At 35.9% G+C, this 20448-nt stretch overlaps 3 protein-coding genes across 11 annotated transcripts in view; 2 read left to right on the top strand and 1 right to left on the bottom strand.

Moving 5' to 3' along the window:
* Positions 1-1379: 1379 nt before the first annotated feature.
* Positions 1380-9870, top strand: LOC147401877 (leucine-rich repeat receptor protein kinase HPCA1-like). Of its 3 annotated transcripts, XM_086443347.1 has the most exons (20): positions 1380-1398; positions 1472-1569; positions 1889-2009; positions 2081-2152; positions 2259-2333; positions 2400-2471; positions 2548-2709; positions 2808-2882; positions 3065-3136; positions 3244-3315; positions 3401-3469; positions 3653-3727; positions 3809-3880; positions 4893-5027; positions 5943-6427; positions 6514-6657; positions 7361-7494; positions 8589-8808; positions 9007-9242; positions 9350-9870. In XM_086443347.1, the coding sequence occupies exons 2-20, from the start codon at positions 1473-1475 to the stop codon at positions 9815-9817; spliced, it is 2856 nt and encodes a 951-aa protein (XP_086299473.1). In that variant the 5' UTR covers positions 1380-1398; position 1472; the 3' UTR covers positions 9818-9870. The 3 variants fall into 3 exon arrangements, with proteins under 3 accessions (XP_086299473.1, XP_086299472.1, XP_086299474.1); XM_086443346.1 differs by lacking the exon at positions 1380-1398 and having other exon boundaries at positions 1407-1569; XM_086443348.1 differs by lacking the exon at positions 1380-1398 and having other exon boundaries at positions 1409-1569; positions 6354-6427.
* An 86-nt stretch (positions 9871-9956) lies between these two features.
* LOC147401875 (putative manganese-transporting ATPase PDR2) overlaps positions 9957-20448 on the bottom strand; it is a 38465-nt gene continuing 27973 nt past the window's right edge. Inside the window, exons 1-6 of one of the 4 annotated variants that reach the window (XM_086443353.1) lie at positions 13740-14100; positions 13030-13599; positions 12632-12682; positions 12473-12547; positions 11940-12019; positions 9957-10840 (exon numbers count right to left, since the gene is read on the bottom strand). In XM_086443353.1, the coding sequence (XP_086299479.1) occupies positions 10741-10840; positions 11940-12019; positions 12473-12547; positions 12632-12682; positions 13030-13101 (378 nt within the window). In that variant the 5' untranslated portion in view covers positions 13102-13599; positions 13740-14100 and the 3' untranslated portion in view covers positions 9957-10740. Of the gene's footprint in view, positions 10841-11362; positions 11542-11939; positions 12020-12472; positions 12548-12631; positions 12683-13029; positions 13600-13739; positions 14243-20448 lie in introns of those variants that run through there. The other 3 variants (XM_086443352.1, XM_086443354.1, XM_086443355.1) reach the window with 3 other exon arrangements.
* Positions 14142-16449, top strand: LOC147401876 (alpha-galactosidase-like). 4 transcript variants are annotated; one of them, XR_015178741.1, is made up of 4 exons: positions 14240-14323; positions 14420-14495; positions 14583-14650; positions 14745-16044. XR_015178741.1 is itself a non-coding variant. In XM_086443350.1 (4 exons), exons 1-4 carry the CDS (start codon positions 14284-14286, stop codon positions 16181-16183), a joined length of 432 nt encoding a protein of 143 aa, XP_086299476.1. In that variant the 5' UTR covers positions 14240-14283; the 3' UTR covers positions 16184-16449. The 4 variants fall into 4 exon arrangements, 2 of the variants coding, with proteins under 2 accessions (XP_086299477.1, XP_086299476.1); XR_015178742.1 differs by having other exon boundaries at positions 14579-14650; positions 15936-16044; XM_086443350.1 differs by having other exon boundaries at positions 15936-16449.

Raw genomic sequence — 20448 nt, 5'->3', positions numbered from 1 at the left:
AGACAAAATACAATACCAGTATGTCACATTGGGGATACATGAACTTCAAATACACTCAGGGTTAGAAGTTGGTTCTTTTGCAAGACTTTCATGAAAATACCATTTAAGATTTTTAATATTAACAACAATGTCATTACAACAAAAAAAATTTCAAAAATTTCTAGATTTTTACAAAAAGAAAATGTTGAAGTAAGTACGCACAACATTGTGTTGAAGTGAAGGTGTGCACAGAACTGTAGATGCTTTTATTCAAGATACAAGTGAAAGCAACTACGATTTTGTGCGCACCTCCATGTCAACACAGTGTAAAGCGTAGTGTCCTACGCAATCACTCTAGGACGACTTTTTACAAAATACCCTTGCACAAGGACCAAGATACCCTTATTTTATGCACTAAAAGACAATATATATATGTATATATATAGGTCCCGTTCGGCACCAAACCATTTACCCAACAATTTGTCTAACATGTTTTGTCCTACATGGGTTAGAAGTTTTGGAATAGGCTGATTTTTGGTGAGGATGATTCTATGACGAGGAGATCATCCTCACCAAAAATCAGCTCATTCCAAAACTTCTAACCCCATCACAAATGGTTTACAAAAAATGGACGGTCCACGATTTTTCAACTTGTAAACATGGGGTTAGAAGTTTGATTTTTGGTGAGGATGATCTTCTAACCGTAGAGATCATCCTCACAAAAAATCAGCCCACTCCAAAACTTCTAACCCATGTAGGATAAAACATGTTGGGCAAAATGTTAGGTAAATGGTTGGGTGCTGAACATTTCCCATATATATATATATATATTTTAATTTCTAGTTGTGGATAATGCTAATGTCCCAAACAATCATTTGCACACGCGTGCGTGCGCGCGCACACACGCACACACACACACACACACACATCAAACTTACGTCCAACTAGGGGTACAGGATGAGCCAGGGCCAGAACCAAGGCATATGGGACTCTCCCCGGGGCGGGTGCAGCGCCCACACATCATTGCATACATAACATACACATTAACAATTTTATTCGTTTCCCTATTTTCACCATTATAGGATGTTTTACACAGGCGGATAAAACTTTTGAAATATTACGTAATCGTATTTGATTTTAAAATATTATATTAATTGGATAAAATTATCCATCTACGTAAATTTTTTTATGTGTGGTTCTGCAACAAACGAGTTTCAAATTCTCTTCTTTTCAAACTATCGAGTCTTTTGTGGAGACTTCAATTCTAGCAAACAAAACAAAACATCATCATCTCAGACTAAGTCAGTCAAATTTTGTTTGTTCTTGGAGAAAATTATCTGATCATATGGTTAACAATGCTTAGAAACATATGATTGAGAGAGACAACTTCTTCCATCCAATATAATTAGAATCTTCAAGGTATCCCAGATATTTTATCCTTGATTTTGAGAACTCTCATAGAAGAATTCATGTCCAAAACAATGATTTTCAGGATGTTTATTCGACCAATGGACCGAAAAATCCAGGCCTCACTGCTTGCTCTTATGCTCCAACTCTCGGCTGTAATGGCGGTGACTGACATGTTGGATGGTATGTAGTATCATTGTCGTCTCTAGTTTGTCATCAAGTATCCATTAGAGAATTCAAATATGGTATGTTTTGTGTTATTAGATCATACTTTGTATACTGTTGAGTAAACATTTGACATAAAGAAAAACTTGCCAATTTGATTAAGTATGTGTCATTGTTTTGCCAGACATTATGCTGAATTGGAGTCTTGACTCCGAAGAGCATCCCATGGGCATTGATCTTAAGATCTAATCAGTGACCATACTTGGCTTCGATTGATCCAATTCAGTTTTATGTGACTAGGCTTATAGTGTACACTCTTTTGCTTCTCCTTGTGTAGTTGCTGCTCTACAGTCCTTGAAGGATGTATGGAAGAACACTCCACCAAATTGGGTGGGTTCAGATCCTTGTGGTGATGAATGGGTGGGAATCCGCTGCAAAAAATCACGTGTTACCAACATGTAAGTGCTTGTTATATTTAATCTTCCATTTCGAATACTTGAAATTCTTACCCAAATCAATTTCATCTCAGACAATTATCGAGTATGGGACTGAAAGGTCAGCTGTCCGGAGATATTCAAACTTTGTCCGAGCTACAAGTCCTGTATGTCTTCTCTTTGTTATTCACTTTCTTCCACTGTAATAGAAGACTAGTTCTATTTTAATTTTTCTGAATAGATTCATATCTGATTCTTGATTGTTCCATGTAGGGATCTATCTTACAACAAGGGTCTTACGGGTCCTATTCCGCAAGCAATTGGGAGTTTAAAGAAACTGTCAAACTTGTGAGAAAATTCTTATGTTTACTTCAAATCCTTCAACAGTTCTAAATAGTTTTCTTTGCATTTCAGAATCTTGGTTGGTTGTGGTTTCTCTGGTCCAATCCCAGACTCGATAGGCTCTCTACCACGACTTATATTTTTGTAAGACTTTTAAACTTTAGGGCTTGTCTTTTTCTCGGTATATTGTTCTGAACCAACATGTTGTGATTCCATGCAGATCTCTAACTTCTAATAGCTTTAGTGGAAATATACCTCCTTCGATAGGTAATCTATCAACTCTTTTTAGGTTGGATCTGGCAGACAACAAGCTTACTGGAACCATTCCCGTCTCTCGTGGGAATATTCCTGGTCTGGATTTGTTACTCAACACCAAGCACTTGTATGTATTAAGCCTTCTCTGTTCAGAATCAATTATTTCTCTTATTAGTTTTTGTTGATGATAATTGCTGATTTCCATATTTGGTTCATTATTGACAGTCATTTCGGAAGGAATCTACTCACTGGTCCCATCCCACCTGAACTTTTCAGCTCAAGCATGACTCTCATACATGTGTAAGTTACTTTGAAATGGCTTGCCGGATGCAGTTGTTTGTTTTTAATGTGATTGGATGGGCTACTGTTTTTCGTTACCAATTCTTTTTTGTAGTTATTTTGAATTTAATTATTGCAACATTATTGTTTGTACTTTTTCAGAATTTCAAATGTTTTTCATGCAATTTTTTTTTTAAATGAAGTTTATTTGAAAGGAATCAATTCAATGGGAGCATCCCTTCTACTCTAGGACTTGTGAAGACTTTGGAAATTGTGTGAGCATCTCTACCACCTAATTGACTAAAAATTGTTTATAATCAGAATCCTCTGCTTGTAAATTATATATGAAATTTATTTATTGATTGTTTTATCATTGAAACAGACGACTCGATAGGAATTTGTTTAGTGGCAGTGTCCCTTCAAACCTCAACAACCTTACGAATGTCACTAAGCTGTGAGCACATAAAACTTACTTAGTTTTTAAGACTTGTTTGAGGGAAGAAAATTGAAAAAAAAAATGGTTGGTTTTCCATTTTCAGGCATTTGTCCAACAATAAACTCACAGGTTCCATACCTAATCTAACAGGCATGAACCTCCTCAACTACGTGTAAGTAAGAACAACTTTACAAATTATATCGAGATAAATAGACTACAAGAGTGGAAGAAAAGAAGATTCTTTCCTAACTCAAATTCTATTTGTGAGAGAATTGTATTATCTTAAGTTTTTATCTAATATCATCTAAGTAATGTTGTCCTTCATCACCAACTCAACATTATTTGTGCCTTGCAGGGACATGAGCAATAATAGTTTTGATATATCAGATGTTCCTCCATGGTTTTCAACCTTAGGGTCCTTGACCACATTGTATCTCTCTCCCTCTATATCTCTCAAGATCTCTTACGAAAAATAAGGTTTCAATCTATTTTCCTTAATCCTTTCATGCAGGGCCATGGAAGACACACAACTTCGAGGAGAAGTACCACAGCACCTGTTCAGTTTCCCTCAATTACAAACAGTGTGAATATCTGCCGACTCTCAAAATAATATGAAATAGTTCACAAATGAATCTAAGTGCAATGCATATGTTATTACATGTTATAGGCTAGATTTTCCATGATCTTTGGCACAAGTTGGAACATGTGCCAAAGATCTTATGAGGCTTTTAGCAACCTCTGTCATATCCTTTGAAGATTTCACGGTATGCTATTTGTGGGGCTATTTGGAAAGATGGGAACAATTGTGTTGTTGAGGATAAGGTATGAATGCTTGTTTTGGTTGTCGAGAAGAATAAAGCCTCGGTCTACATTTGATTGTGTCTATCCTCAAAGACTTTATGCATTTTGAAAACTTGATCTTTGTATCAGGCAAGATTATTTGTGGCATAATGTTATTGTTTTATAAGTTTTTGTTTAGATAGTGAGTGTATTCCTCCTTTGTTTCCCTTGTTTATAGTCCTCTTGGAGTTGGATGCAAGGAATGGTTTCCCTTCTCTTGTCTATACTAATAAAATTATATAACTACACCATTGGGATACTACAACAACAACAATAACAAGGAGGATAAGATTTGGGTTTTTCACCCTCCAACCCTTAAATCTCAAGAACAAACCCCCTTGAAGTGCCAACTTAGTTAAGTGGTAACAAGTGTGGAGTGTTGTTCCCAAGTCCTAGGTTCAAACTGCCTTGAACCCAACTTCATTCACTAACCACTAATCCTATATCTATCAAAAAAAGTAGAAGAACAAGATAGGTCTTTTAAGGGATGTTGAAGACGATGGGTTCTTGGGAAGAAACCCAAAAACATCATTTGTACAATCCGTGAAATTTTTGCGAATGTTTTTTTTCCTGATTTGTCCAAATTAAACTGAACTGAAACCCATTGCATAATTTCCAAATCTGAGCTTTGTTGCTATAATTACCATACAAGGAAAAAAAAGAAGAAATTGCAAATCTACTGAAATGAACTATATGTATCCTCATAATACATAGATAAATGTTTGGAAGCTGATAGTTTGAAAATGTGATGGCAGGAATTTAAGGCACAATGATTTAAACGGCACCTTGGACATTGGTATTGACTATAGCAAACAGCTGCAGGTCATTGATTTGCAGAATAACTTGATCACAGAGTTCAAGGAAAAAGGACATGACCCTACTGGGTTAATGTAAGCCACTCTTCTCACCACTTTTATTTTCCACAATAGGTACCACGTTAGTACTTTAAAATAAAAATTCATCATCCTCGTTCATAGTGAGTGCAACTCTCTCCCCCTTTTATTTTTCTTTTGATACCTAGGTGTCAATGGTGTAGAAAGTTAAGTCCACTTCTCTTTGTAGTAATAACACATCACCATGCTCCACAACAGACTTTTGTAGAAGCTTCTCACTCTGGTACCCTTCTTTTAGGCACTATTGCACCAAACGATGCCCATTTTGTGGCTGCTTTTATTTTGACACCCTTCATTTTGGGCTCCCAAGTAGTCCTTTCCCCAAGTTGCTCCTTCTAAGGATTGAACCAAGATGTGGTGCTGACTCTGATATCATATTATACAGAGTTTTGTTAATGGACACAAGTAAAAGTACATTAAATACACCTTGGGAATAAGCATTTGGGGGTACTTTTGGTAATATAAAATTTGAGAGTAATTTTGGTTAAATCAATTCTGAATATGTATTTAATGCACTTTAATGTATGCCCGTAGGGGCACGGATTTAACAAAACTCTATGATAGGAACTAATGGTGCAGAAAGTCTTAAGTCTTCATGTCTTTGGGGTCATATCATACCAACAGGCTCTACAGCCGACATATTTGACAACTTTCATTTTGGTACCTTTCTTTTTAGGCCCACAGCTAACACTTTCAATGCCCACTTCATGGCTGTTTTCATTATGGTACCCTTCTTTTTAGACTCCTAAGTAGTAAGTAGTCTTTTTCCAAGTTGCTCCTATTGAGATTTAAACCCAAAAAGTGATACCGACTCTGATACCAAGTGGTACAAACCAAACCACTTAGTGGTGCAAAAATTAAGCCCATATCTCTTTGAGGTCGTAACATCTTTCATTTTGTATTGTTTGGCAGACTTGTGCACAATCCAATTTGTGAAGAATCAACAGTGACACTCAAATATTGTACTCTTGATCAACAATCAACTCCTCCTCCATATGAGACCAGCAGAACAAACTGTGTGCCCATTCTATGTCCTCCAGATAAAAAACAAAGCCCCAATTGTAAATGTTCATACCCGTTCATGGGTACCTTATTCTTCAGAGCTCCTTCATTCTCAAACTTGGGAAACTCCTCCTACTATGTTACTCTTGAAAATTCACTCTTGTTTTCATTTCAAACCTACAAACTTCCAGTAGATTCAGTTTCTCTAAGTAACCCAACAAAGGATTTAGATAATTACCTTCACTTAAATCTGTCTATCTTTCCATCTAGCAAAGAAAGTTTTGATCGATCTGATGTTTCACTGATTGGGTTTATGCTCAGCAATAGAACCTTTGCACCCTCTAACGATTTTGGGCCATACTTTTTCTTGGGTTCAGATTATGAGAAGTTTGCAGGTAATTGGAAATCTTACTTCTTTAAAATCATTAAAACTTTAGATAATTAGAAATCTCAGTTAATAAACTCTGTGTTTGTTATTTAGAAACTTCTGTGAAACCAAAGAAGTCAGTGGGTCTTGGGATTATTATTGGAGTAATCTGTGTGGGAGTACTAATCTGTGTGGGAGTCTACGTTTTTCATCGAAAGAGAAGAACAAAAAGTGTTGCAGTACAGGGCAAGCCATTCGGTAAGATACAATTTTTAATTTTTAACTTTTAATTTAAACAAAGTTTTTTTTTTTTTTTATAGAAATTTTATTGGCACACCAAAGGATGAAATTATAGTTTGCTCACCAAATAAGATGAAAAAACTAAGAGAGAGAAAAAGGTACAAGAATTTTGGTTGATTTTTCAAAATCCCCTTGTCTTTTTTAATATAGAAAAACATTTAATCTACAAAAATCTAAAATATTCTAACATTTATTTACTTCCCCACGTGGCATGCTCAAAATACTCTCCTGACATGGCATGTACTAGAACCATAGACTTTATGCTTCGGGATACACAATTGCATTAAACTGTGTGATTGTATATCCCGATGAAAGAATATTTATGGTTATGGTACATCCCACGTCAGAAGAGTATTTTTAATATGCCACCAGCATTACTCTTTATTTATATATAAAAATAAAACAAGAAAAAACTAAGGGTGTTATTGAAAAAGAAAAGTGTTGGAGTTTGCAAATATTTCCATGAAGCATTAGACCTTAGTCAAATATAAATGAACGAAGAGATCATCATGGTAAAAATTCAGGAGTAGATATCATTTAAAATCACGTGAATTAAAAAAGTTGATGTGCGAAGAGAATTTCTTTTATTTTATTTTTCTCGAAAATCATGTGAAATTTTAATGTATTATTTTGTTTTCTTTCTTTATTGCAATTAATGCAGACTTTTGGGATCAGACTAGTAGTGCGAGTGTTCCTCATTTAACAGGAGCGAGATGGTTCTCTTTTGATGAACTAAATAAATGCACCAACAATTTCTCAGAGGCTAATGAAATTGGATCCGGAGGTTATGGAAAGGTAAGGTTTTAAATTTCAATTTTGACTTATATTTCGAGTACTCTGAAATGAAAATATACTTCAATGAATCAGTGTACGAAGTAATATAATTTTGTTGAAAATTAGAACTTTGGAAGTATCGATTGATCCCAATTATTAAAAACAAGAAATCCATCCTTTGGGTTTTATATGTGTCCCAATATCGTTGCACTTCGTGTCGTAACTATTAAGATAAGTAAGAAAAACTATAGTAACTAATTGTATACCATATATAACAAACAACTATTTTGGTTCACTAAAATAAGATCAATAGCGTGCATTTGATACAACAATCTCCATCTTGGTTTGAACTTCATATATTGGGGTACCTTGAAGACGATGCCACAAATGCCTTCAGCCTTGTACCTCCTTAAAGATACGCTCTTGCACACCCCCCTTGTTATTTTGGAGAAGTATTTTACTCGATGAAATTAACTTCCGTATCTTGTGGTATCTTACATCAATATGTTTTGTTCCTGTCATGATACATTTTATGTTTTGCTAAATAAATGACACTCTGATTATCACAATGCAGTGCGGATTGAACCTTGTTTCAAACCAATCCTTTTATCTCTATGAATTTCCATATTACGGACCCTTTTTTGCAACACCTATTTACTTCATGTCTATTCTTTGCTTAACAATGACTTGAACAAGTCTCCTATTTTTTGCACCAATCAACATGTTGACGAATGTCTAGAAAACCCCCAAACGTCTTTTCTGGACTCAAAAATGATTCTTTGGCTAATAAACGATTATAGGCCCCATTTTTAGTTGTTACCAAACAGCTTCCCATATGTTATGAAGTACCGGATTCCTCTCATTACATACATCATTTACTATTAATTTCCCTACATTACTCATAATTATCAATTAATTTCTAGACAATTTCAAGTGCATGAATTAGAATATTTTGTATAAATGGAACTACTCTGTTAATGTTTCATTATTTCAGTCCCTATAGAAATTAAAAGATTTTTTGATATATTTTGTGGAATTGTGTTGAGGTTAATGAAAATTTCATCATTCTTGTTTCGAGTATAAATTGTTCATGGAATTTGATGAGGTGTGTTCAGGTATATAAAGGAATTCTTCCTAATGGACAACTAATTGCCGTTAAAAGAGCACAGCTTAGATCCATGCAAGGTGGTCTTGAGTTCAAAACCGAGATCGAGCTTCTATCTAGGGTTCATCATAAGAACCTTGTCAGCCTTGTGGGATTTTGTTTTGGACAAGGTGAACAAATGTTGATCTATGAATACGTTCCGAATGGTAGTCTAAAGGACAGCCTTACAGGTACTATATTCCATATGTTTGTACACACATTCGTGCATATAAATAATTTACAAAAGTGCCATTGTACAGTCACATCCGGCTTTTGCACTAAAAGACAAAATAATAAATGTTTTTGTATATTTTTGAAAAATCTAAACTTGCATAACAAGCTCATTGTGAACAATTTTTTTGAATTAGAAGTTTAAAATGATTGTGCAGGGAAGTCTGGAATACTGTTAGATTGGAAGAGGAGACTTCAAATAGCTCTAGGTTCAGCTAGAGGTCTGGTTTATTTACATGAGCTTGCTAACCCTCCCATAATACATAGGGACATCAAGTCAAACAACATCCTCTTGGATGATTGCTTAAATGCGAAAGTTGCTGATTTTGGTCTCTCCAAGGTCCTGGGAGACTACGAAAAAGATCATGTTACCACTCAAGTCAAAGGGACAATGGTGAGCATTAAATCAATCAAAGCTCCAAACTTTTTTTGTCAAAGGGCTCTTTTTATAAGAAAATATGAAGTTTTGATTGAGATTCAATATTCTTAATTTTGATGCAGGGCTACTTGGATCCTGAATATTACATGACCCAACAGTTAACTGAGAAGAGTGATGTCTACAGCTTTGGAGTGCTAATGTTGGAGCTGATAACTGCAAGAAAGCCGATAGAACGAGGGAAATACATTGTGAGAGAGGTAAGGGTGGCAATGGATAAGACAAAGGATCTATACGGTCTTCATGAGCTTCTCGACCCAGTCATTGGGTTGGGCACTGCCCTTGGAGGATTCGAGCGGTTTGTGAATTTGGCACTGAGTTGTGTCGAGGATATTGGAGCCAATCGACCTACAATGGGTGAGGTTATGAAAGAGATTGAGAACATAATGAAGTTGGCGGGTTTGAATCCAAATGCCGAATCTGCATCGTCTTTAGCAAGTTATGAAGGAACTAGTAAGAGTCCTGGCCATCCTTATAGTTGTGAAGCCTTTGATCATAGTGTTAAGTACGCACCTTCCATAGAGGAGCCATAGTGAGTATAGTTGTTAGTTTTCCTGTTAATATTGAGTATGGTTACAATTGGATATCTTGGTTTGTTTGCATTATGGACATATGGGTATTGGCTTGAGCATTGGAGATGTAGGCACCATATTTTTCGAAGCTAGAAATTAATCTAATTAGCAGGGTTTCTTGGCTTGTGTGAATAAATAAAAAAAAGGTAGGGTTATGAAAATGGACACAAAACTTGGCAAATTTAGGTATTTAGATACATGTTGAAAATATTGAAGTAAAAAGATAATTTATCCATCTTCATTAAAAAATTTATTTGCAAAAAATAATATATGTTTTGAGAGTTGGTTACTAGGCAGTGCCATGGTTTAGAGTTTCATACTGTTTTAGCTGAGATATTTCGGTTTCTACTCACTAGAACGAATCCTTGACCCCAAACCGTTAAATGTTTTGGTTTGTCTCAAAATGTTTCTATCAAGACAGTCTAGAATTTTCTCCTCAACTTTGCCTAGAGACGAGATTTTTACACCTTGGGCTAGTATTACATATAAAGATACAAAATTGCCCCCCAACACCTCATAAATGATCATTAGTTCAAATCTCTTCTAGGCAAACGTAAAAGTTTAATCTATTATGTTACTTGTTTGAGAAGGATGAAAAAAAGATCATAATAATACTTTTGTAATCCAAATGACCATAATAATACTTTTCCCCTTACAACCTCTATACTGAACGATTAAATTTTGAATCGTGTTGGAGCGACCTCAAGATTGATGTCATTTCACACTTTCCTGATGTGTAGATGTGCACAGAACCATAGATGCCTTTCACTCTATCTCAACGAAAAACATTTATGGTTCATACACACCTCCACTTCAACTTTATTTTTATATTTTAATTTTAACAAAATACCCACCATTTCAGTGGGTTGAGCGACCCACCAAGATCATGTCATGGGTTTCTCCAACAAGGCTGTGAAGTACCGCTCATTCTTTTGGATTCCATGGTGGAGCTTTAGACCTGCATTACAGGTCAGCTTCTTAAACCTGATACAAGTGAACAAGGGAAAATAGGTTGGATTCAACTGCAGAAATGATCGAGCCAGTAGAGACCACCAGGCCTCAATACCCTGTAGATGTCAAAGAGAGTGAACTCAACACTACAACAAATATGGAAATTAGGAATGGTTTTGAACCGTGCCTAAGCCAGTATGAAACGGTCGACAGACCGTCTCTAATCGAGGCGTCGTTAATGAATTTAAACGGCTGGAAGCCGATTTAGATCTCAGGATTCGGAACGGTTAAAACCCGTTCCAAAACTCAGATTTTGAAACGGCTCAAAACCATTCCAAATCTGCATTTATATATATATATATATATAATTTATCTGAGCCATCGGTTTAAAATCCGATGTTTATAAGACTGATGTCCTAAGTCTGAGACTTTAGGCATCGGTTACAAAACGACATCCAAAGTGGTAATAAACCGATATCTAAACTTTCTTTAAAAAGTTATTTTTTAATTATTTTTTTCTACGCACCTATTACCCACGGTCAAAATAAACCCAAATAGAGAACATCAAGGTTCTCTATCACATTCATTTATACACAAAAAAAGTTACAATGAGTCATAATTAATAAAATTATTAAGTACTTTACTATCAAAATTACAAAATGGAATCACCATCACTTTTTGGGAGTTGTTGATAGTTTCACTACTAGATCAACTGAAAGGAAACAAATATCTCCCTACATATAGAAAATATTTATATCAGTTACACAATCCTTATCTTAGTCACACAATTCTCGGAACCTACTTGACTCAACAGAGTTTCTAAAACAATGGTGACAAGAAACATCTTTGGGTGAGACAGATACAAGATGAAGCAGACATCTTGGGTGAGAAAGATGATAGATAGAGCGCAAAAACTGAGTACGCTTAATTTGTAGCACCAAGACATAATTTCCCAAACTTTAATAATGGCTACCACTGTAATTGAGAATCCATATTACAGTTGTAGAAAAATCAAAATCTTAGTTATTGTGCCTTAATGTTCTCTCAAGAGGAAAAGTATACGGATAAATTAAGGAAAGTTGGTTGTTGAAAATATTTTGATCTACTAATGAAAACTCTTATTGCAACTTACTTGTTGGGAATAGTCTTCTCATTAGATGTATAAGCCCAATCTATTCCCTTAAGTGCAGTCTTTTCAAGAAGATCACCAACCTACAACCAAACATGTATAAGGATAAAATTAGAAATATTTGATGGAAGCTTATGTAGTCTGTAGTTCCATAGAAATAAAGTAGAGGTGCAATCATGCAAGAAAGTATCATCCAACATCAGGTTTAAATTTTAAGGACTATTTTAAAGACCCAAGCAAGTAGAATATTTGGTCAGTGTCATGTGTAAGATGTAACATGGCAGTGGCATCACATCACCTACTATGACAACCACTAGTTATAATGTTTGAGTTGCAAGAGGTAAACCCATCGTTTTCTGCTTTTCTTCTGTTAGAAGAAAAAGCTACTAGTGAATTGGCAAACTTGCTTCTAACTCAGTAAGGCAAGTCACATTGAACCAAATTTCTTAACCTAGTTCATCTCAGGAAACAACACACTAGCATACTAGCTTGTTGTCCATAAACACCAATGCATAACAAGTAGCAAGAACTTCTACTCTGCGAAGGGGCACTTTTGTCATATCTGATACTAAATTCACATTGTCAATCAGCCCAACAACTCCTTGGAACTCCTGAAAAAAGCACCAGTCAAAAATTCATGACATCAAGGAGTAGTAACTACTTCATGAGCACAAAGACATAATCTTGCAATGTACCATGTCATCCGACGTAAGAGTTCCTGTCTTGTCAAAACAACATATGTCAACCTGAAATGAAGAAAGTTACAATATAAGCTGAAACAGACTAGGGTCGCCTGCACACACAAACTGTGCCCTTGCGTTAATCCCATAAATGGAAAGTTAACCACTCATTCAATAACAGAACAAGTGCCAAAGTGGAAGAACAAACATGTACTCAAAATTCAATCTACTGCGCTCCAAAATATTCCATTGGTGACTAAATTATAGTATTAGTAAAATAAATAAAAAAATCCCAATTCCAATAGTCTATGTTGTTGTAGGCATTGGCATCACAACTACAAAGAACGAAGTAGGAAGGAAGCATCAGAACAGGACAATGATCCACTATAATTATTGAAGTAGATACGACTGACCTTTCCAACAAAGGGAATTCGGAATGGCTCAGTGCAGAATATCCCACTCCATATTATATGGAAAAAATTCATAAGCTTTCATACTGGCCGTACTTCAATGTATCAATATAAAATCTAGTGTTTTTCTCCTGTATTTATGCATAACAGATTAATTTCTGTCAACAAAATTAGTTTCATTCTGCTAGAAGAATAGCATATAGGGGATAACATGAAAGGATTCAGCTAGACTTTCTCTGACAGCCATATTTTACAATGCCCAAAACATACTATGAGAAAAAAGAATCACCAGCAAACAACACTGCACTAAAATTTAAAGAGTAGACGCTAGTGAACTTGGAATAGAAGTCATAATAATAGAGATAAGTAAATGAAACTTGTGATCCTCATAGTGATTAATGTTTATAATGACGGGATTACCTGTCGACCAACATGAGCATCTAGAGCACTTAAAGGGTCATCAAAGATATATACGTTCGAATTGGAATACACAGCCCTAGCCATGTAAACTCTTTGCTTTTGCCCACCACTAATATTAACTCCCCGTTCACCAATCTCTGTGAGATCACCACCCTGATATAATACATGTGTGAGTCATACTGGTATGTAGGCCACAAAATGAAAAGAGTAAAACTTTAATAGGAACATTACAAGTGCACATGTATTATCATCAAATAACTTGAAGATTATTCTGGTGCAATATAAATACTTACAGGAAGTCAGTCAAGGTCATGCTGCAATGCAGTCACTTCTATTGCTTTCTCATATCGTGTTGCCTCGAAAACAGATCCAAATAATATGTTCTGACGTACCTAAATGGGTATGATTTGGATCCAAGACTTGTAACAGTTAGCAATTTTATAAAGTAGAGTACAAATAACATGCAAAGCCATTCCATTGAAGTGGTCGAAATGATTCCAACACCATGGATCCTACCACCCACAGTGGGAGAACCATTGTGATATGAGCAACCAAAATGTTTATTGCTTATATGGTCATGCTTCCTACACCAAATATTTTGGAGTCATCCTACTTGTACTGGTAAGTAACTGAAGTGGTTAAACTGGTTCCAACACCATAGATCCCACAATCCATATTGCCGAAACCATAGTGATATGAGCAACCAGAATATTTATTTCTACATGAGCATGGTTGCAACATCAAGGATTGTAAGATTTACAGCGTTAGAAGATTGGAACCTACAAGATGAATTATCAACATTTCCATCAGGCATAATGGCTCTAGCAGATTACGTGCATGGAAAGGGCCTCAAGCTTGGAATTTACTCGGATGCAGGGTATTTATTCCATTTCTCTTCCTATATATTGCATCCCAATTTGCTTAAAACTGCAATATAAATAGAAGCACTAAGTTGGTTTGTATGTTTGATCAGGACCCAAACTTGTAGGAAGACAATGCCGGGATCACTGGACTATGAAGAAAAAGATGCAAAAACCTTTGCTTCTTGGGTATGATTACTTCACATTTGTTTAAAAAAAAAATTACATGTACTAATCTTCAATATCTGATTACTTCAAATTTTCACACTAAGGAAGGCCCAACCCAAATGAATGGAAACATTGTTGCTGGGGACTCCCTTCATCTGCGAGCTTTTCTCTGTTAGGTAATGGTAGATTTTCTCAATAGTTGTTATTTACTATTTCTTAAATGAATTTGGCATTTTTGACTCATAAATGATTTGTTTTTTCTTATTTTAGGGGTTTCGATTAATCTCATATATGTATTATAATTTTCTGCTACAATTCAGGGGACATTGCTTGTCATGATTTTGATGGTAATTTGTATGGGAAGTCACTTCTCTTAAGAAACTTGCCTATTCTTAAATAATAGATTGCATAATACAAGAATATATGAATCGTGGAAGTATCTGTTGATTTCCTTGGTAAGTGGTTGTCCTTGTTTCATGCCTAGCCCTGTTTTTTACTATTGAACTTGTACGTAATGTGGGACTAAATCCTCAACATACTAATTTGAGATTTTGAGTTCATAGTAATGAGGGGTTAGGTGGAATATATATGTGAATGAGGCAGATCCTCCAATCACCTGGAATCATTATTTATAACATTTCCATTGGATTTGGTCTAGTGGCAACCATATCAGACCTTTCTAATCTGGTTTACAAACATTATCGAAGAAAACAGAACAACTTTGCTTATTAGCACTACTGCCGTCTGCATTCCTATAAGATCAAAGTGTTGAGGACACAAAATGCCCTAAAGCAGTGAATGTCACCCAATGCCCCATCATAAACTGAAATCTTAGACTAACATTTGGTTCTTTTTTCTCATTACTTATATTTATGAATAATCTGAAATTAAAATGCTGCAGCCTAACTTTGATGCTTGTCTTTGCATGTCACTGAGAAGAATTCTTCCCCCCTAATATATTTGTCTAAATGATCTTAGCTATGGGTGCCATCATGTTTAGTTTCCATAGGTACCAGTCAAGTGACTTCTTAACTGGTGTGACTTAACATGTTTGGAGATCAGATGGATCAGATTGATGCCTTCTTAGAGCTTGGTGTAACTGTGATCTGTTTTTTTTTTTTTTTGGGACTAACGTCGAGGCCTCTTTCTATGATAAGATATGTTTGGATGGTCTAGCACGTATGGCAATACTTGAGCATGTATTGATTTATGTGCTTACAAAGGGGTGAAGAGTTGTCAACCAACATGAGATTGAGTTGGGGTACTTCCAACTTAAAACTTCTCCAAATATTAGCTTAGCATGCCAAAATACTTGTTATTTTATTATAAAGATAAAAAGTTCTTGTTGGTCATGTCAGGATACCATGGCTTAATTAAACTACTGGTATTGAGTTCCCAATATAGGCCATTTTCTCATTGTTTATATCTACTCTCGATTAAAGCTACTATCTTTTCCTACAGATTTAATTGATGAATTAGTGAAGAGTGGCAAGGTGACTGAGGCTGTATATTTTGCATACGAGTCTGGTTTAACTGAACGCTTTCCTCCGGTTTCTCTACTTAACACCTATCTCAAGAAATCAAGGAAAAATGCCAATGCGATTTTGCGGAATGGCAATTATAACATGGCTGCAACGGTTTGTTTGACATCCAATTTCATACTTCATTACATCATCAAGATTTTTTGTGGAGGCATTCCTGCATCATAACACCATATATCCCATTAGTTTCTTTCAGACTATGAACAACATTTCATAGTTGAATATGTTTCAACTTTTCAAGTACAGAATTGTCATAATTGCACTTTCATTATTATTTATGTTGGTATTCTTCTCTTTGTTGTGGGTCCCAACATATGCTTTAGAATGCTAAAACTCAAAGAACATCTTTAGCTTATGAGGTGTAATAGTCATCTTAGATGGTATATACTCCCTATTTCCAAATGCTTTAGAATTTAAAAATTAATTTTTTTTTTAACTTTTAGATATCTGTTTATGATCACTTTTGACATCGGTTTGTAACCGATGTCTAAAGTCTCAGACTTAGAACATTAGTTTTATAGACATCGGATTTTAAATCAATGTCTAAGATATTTTTTCTGCTAATGCTTTCAGATTTGGAACGATTTTAAGCCGTTCCAAATTCCTAGACATGGAACAGTTTTTAACCGTTCCAAATCCTAAAATATAGAACGGCTTCCAGCCGTTTAAACTCATTAACGACGTCTCAATTAGAGACGGTTTACAAACCATTTCATACTATATTAGGAACAGTTATAAACCGTTCCGAATTGCCATATTTGTTGTAGTGAAGATGGTGGAAGTAGCTCCTTCCTACCTCGAAGCTGAAGACGAAAAGGACGAGCAACCACTTCTGAAGAGACTAAGGAGGGATATCAACCCCAAGCCCTCTATGACTGGAATTGTTGCCCCCCAAGTTCCTATCTCCACAGTTGATGCTTCCACTCAAACCCCCCACCGATTCGTCCTTGACCTTAGCTTCCACCTCTGGGTCTGAACACAGGGAAACTGGCCCCCCGACCGTCCCATGGGTCATTTCCCTATCCATGGCCGGCAAGTCGATCACGGACTAGGATTCCACACTCATCAACTCTAGAGTTGCTCGTGTGTTGTTTGAGTCGTCGTGTTTCCCGATAGATATGGTGATTATTAACAAGCACTTTGCGGAGGACCCAGCTAGGTCACAATGAAACTTCCTAATCCCTTGACTCTCTCTTTTTTATTTTTATCTGTCGAGTTTTAACAATTTATTCTTTTTTAGGTCCCACATACTGTGCAAAGCTCGATTAGTCGAGGGATGCTAACCAATCGCAACAATGTTGAGGCGATCGCCAAAAAGCTTCCAAGCGAAAGGGACGTTGTCGCGTCCAACTCTATGAAGATTCAGGACAACCTGGATGATATGAAGTCTGAGCTGGAACAAGCAATGATGGGTCTCGCCTTGGTGGAGGGAAAGGTTGCCTCGGTCAAGAAAGAACTGGAGGCTAAGGAGGCATAGAAGGAAAAAACACTTGAGGACCAGCTAGCTCACCTTCAAGCCCAACTTGATGAGTTAGAGTCAACCTGGGAGAAGGCTTATAACAGGATTAAAGAAAAACTAGCCAAAGTCGAGCTGGTTCTGAAAGTTGTTGTTGCTCTCGCCGACCCTGCCAAAGCTTCAAAAGATAATACTCCCGATGATGCCAACCGTTCTGCCGAAATATAAAAGATGTTCTTGTAATATGTTTGTAATGAATTTAGCTTTTATTAAATGAAAACTCGGCTTCTTCTTCCTTTTTGTTTTACAAGGCAATATCCTCGGATTACTTTACAAACTTTATTTAAGAACCAACTCATCATAAAAGATTTTAGACTTAGGTTAATAATTTTATCTGATCCACTAAATTTCCAACTCGGGCTCGAACTTCAAAATGATTTGATACTTTAGGAAATAAGATGATGCATAACTCCAAATAGTCAGGCTTTGTTTCCATGGTGAGTCAAGTTTTTTGAAAACCGTTCCAAAGTCCCAAATCAGACTTGGATCGTGAAATGAATCAAAGACTTAGTTGAAAACGCCCTCGATCCGCGGGGTGCGCGGATCAGCTTTTGACCCTTGAGGTTTGGGAGTCGCCACCTAGTTATTACGGTCTAGGAACCGATCAATGACTCTAAACGGATAAAAAAACTAATTTAGAACAGAAAAAACTGAATTCAGGGATCACATTACGGGGTTGGAAGGTGTTAGGCATCAATCCCGCCCGGCCAAAGTCGGTCTTGACTAATTTCCTAAATAAATTACATTGCTAAAAAAACCTAGATAATAAGAAAGTAAGAAATTATACCTTTCCGATAACAAGGACTTTGTTCCCTCAGATCCGACAAAAAATTGCTCCTTGTACTGTACTCCTTACTTCGTTCTGTCTCCGGATTTGATTTCTGATCTCTGAGGCAAGGTATCTCTTTTTTGATCTAAATTCTTCGAGTTTGTTATGAGTTTTGGGGTGTTTTTGAAAGATTTTTTGGTGTTTTTTAGGCTAAAATCGAAGAAGGGATGTTAGGTAAGGAGTTGGGACTCCAAAACTAGGGTTTATGGGAGGCTAAGGGGTCTTTTAGACCTACTTCTCTTAGGGTTTATGATTTGATACGAAAATAGGGTGTAAGGACCCCTATTTATAGATTTTTCTAAGGGTTGATTTGGATAAAGTTAGTGTTTAATTAGAGTTCTTTTAGTTTGAGTTGTATTTTAGTTAGAATAGTTTTAGGTAGAGTTGTGTTTTAATTAAAATTATTTTAGGTAGAATTATTTTTTAGTTAGAACTCTATTAGATAGAGTTATTATTTAATTAGAACTCTATTAGGGTTTTGACTTTTGGTCTTATTTGATTGACTTTAGTTTTAATTAATTGACTTTAATTTTGACTTTAGTCTTAATTGATTGACTTTTAATATCTTGACTTTAGTCTTGCTTAATTGACTTTAATTTTGACTTTAGTCTCACTTGATTGACTTTAATACCTTGACTTTAGTCTTACTTAGTTGACTTTAAATTTTTGGAGAACCCCCCTCTATTATATCTTTAATTCTTTGGACCCCCAAATGGAGAGGTCTTTAAAGAAATATCTTGTGAACCCTCAACAATTTTACTTGAGAGTCCGATTAATCAATTTTTTAATTCAAATTTTTAATTTAATTTTATTAATGTTTCACTTTAATTATTTACTATTTTATTTATTAATTTCGAAAATTTTAATTATGAAAATTGTGAAATTATCGTTTTACCCCCGGAGAGGACTTTTCACGTTTTAAGTAGATTTTTAATGTTCTAGGATGTTTTAGAATCGTTTTTTCGTAAGAAATTCAATGGAAATATTAATTTGTATCATTTATGAAATTTTTTGTGTGAAATGATCGTGAACTTTATGAGGGGCATTTTCGTAATTTTGTCAAATTCTGTTAAAATTGGCGAAATGATTTATTTGATTTCGATTTGTTGTTTTATGTGTTCGAATGGGTTTTCCTAAGCGTAATGTAGGCTCTACGGATATTTTGATGTTAGGGGTATTTTGGTCAATTTTTAGTGATTTTTATCGTGAAGCTTCTTTTTGTTTGCAAGATGATAATTTCTATGTTTCTGGGATCGTATTTTCCTAGCGTTGCGTGGTTTCTAAGTTTTGTCAGTTCGAGATACCTCATCCGAATTTCTAAAACATATCTGGTAACAAAGTAAAGCAATGGAAATAACATCCATCATTGGGAATCATTGCGATCGGGTTGACGAGTTAATTAATCAGGGGGATGCACAAATGGGCTGTCTACAGATGCCCCTATTTAGCAGAGGGTTGAAGCAAACTAGATAGCAAATCTATTTTGGTAGATAGTGCGATATCTGAATGCCAAAGCTAGTGACAATTCATTTTGCAGTTTGATTTAGCAATTCGTCGAGGTGTTCGGATCCTTGAGGGTAAAGCTCTCCCCGAATTAAAAGGTTGTCAGGTCCTTGAGCGCAAACTCTAACTGACGGTGTCAGATCCTTGAATTTTAAAAAATTCTCCTTGACTGATGTAACAATTGTGCAAGTGTGTGATTTAAAATCTAAGAGATTAAACTAGAACTGAGTAAAATCTGAGCATAAACTGAGCATAATTCCGAGAAAACCGTTGGCGGTAACTGAGCATAATTCCGAGAAAACCCTCGGCGGCATTTGAGCATAATTCCGAGAAAACCCTCGGCGGCATCTGAGCATAATTCCGAGAAAACCCTCGGCGGTAACTGAGCATAATTCCGAGAAAAGCCTCGACGGCATCTGAGTATAATTCAGAGAAAACCCTCGGCGGTAACTGAGCATAGTTCCGAGAAAACCCTCGGCGGCATCTGAGCATAATTTCGAGAAAATCCTTGGCGGTAATTGAGCATAATTCCGAGAGAACCCTCGGTGGTAACTGAGCATAGTTCCGAGAAAACCCTCGGTGGCA

Source organism: Akebia trifoliata, chromosome 5 (genome assembly GCF_017979445.1).
Source record: "Akebia trifoliata isolate Shusen 1 chromosome 5, ASM1797944v1, whole genome shotgun sequence".
Taxonomy (NCBI): domain Eukaryota; kingdom Viridiplantae; phylum Streptophyta; class Magnoliopsida; order Ranunculales; family Lardizabalaceae; genus Akebia; species Akebia trifoliata.
The sequence above is the reverse complement of the archived record's forward strand: the minus strand, read 5'-3'. Positions and strand labels throughout refer to the sequence as shown.

What these genes read in the sequence shown, in the direction of transcription:
- LOC147401877 (XM_086443346.1), top strand. Translation starts at nt 1,449, where the DNA reads ATGTCCAAAACAATGATTTTCAGGATGTTTATTCGACCAATGGACCGA. An exon ending in AAATCACGTGTTACCAACAT is followed by an intron (nt 2,010 to 2,080) that starts GTAAGTGCTTGT and finishes ATTTCATCTCAG; the next exon opens with ACAATTATCGAGTATGGGAC. An exon ending in CTACCACGACTTATATTTTT is followed by an intron (nt 2,472 to 2,547) that starts GTAAGACTTTTA and finishes GATTCCATGCAG; the next exon opens with ATCTCTAACTTCTAATAGCT.
- LOC147401876 (XM_086443350.1), top strand. Translation starts at nt 14,284, where the DNA reads ATGGAAAGGGCCTCAAGCTTGGAATTTACTCGGATGCAGG. An exon ending in GGAATTTACTCGGATGCAGG is followed by an intron (nt 14,324 to 14,419) that starts GTATTTATTCCA and finishes ATGTTTGATCAG; the next exon opens with GACCCAAACTTGTAGGAAGA. An exon ending in CAAAAACCTTTGCTTCTTGG is followed by an intron (nt 14,496 to 14,582) that starts GTATGATTACTT and finishes ACACTAAGGAAG; the next exon opens with GCCCAACCCAAATGAATGGA.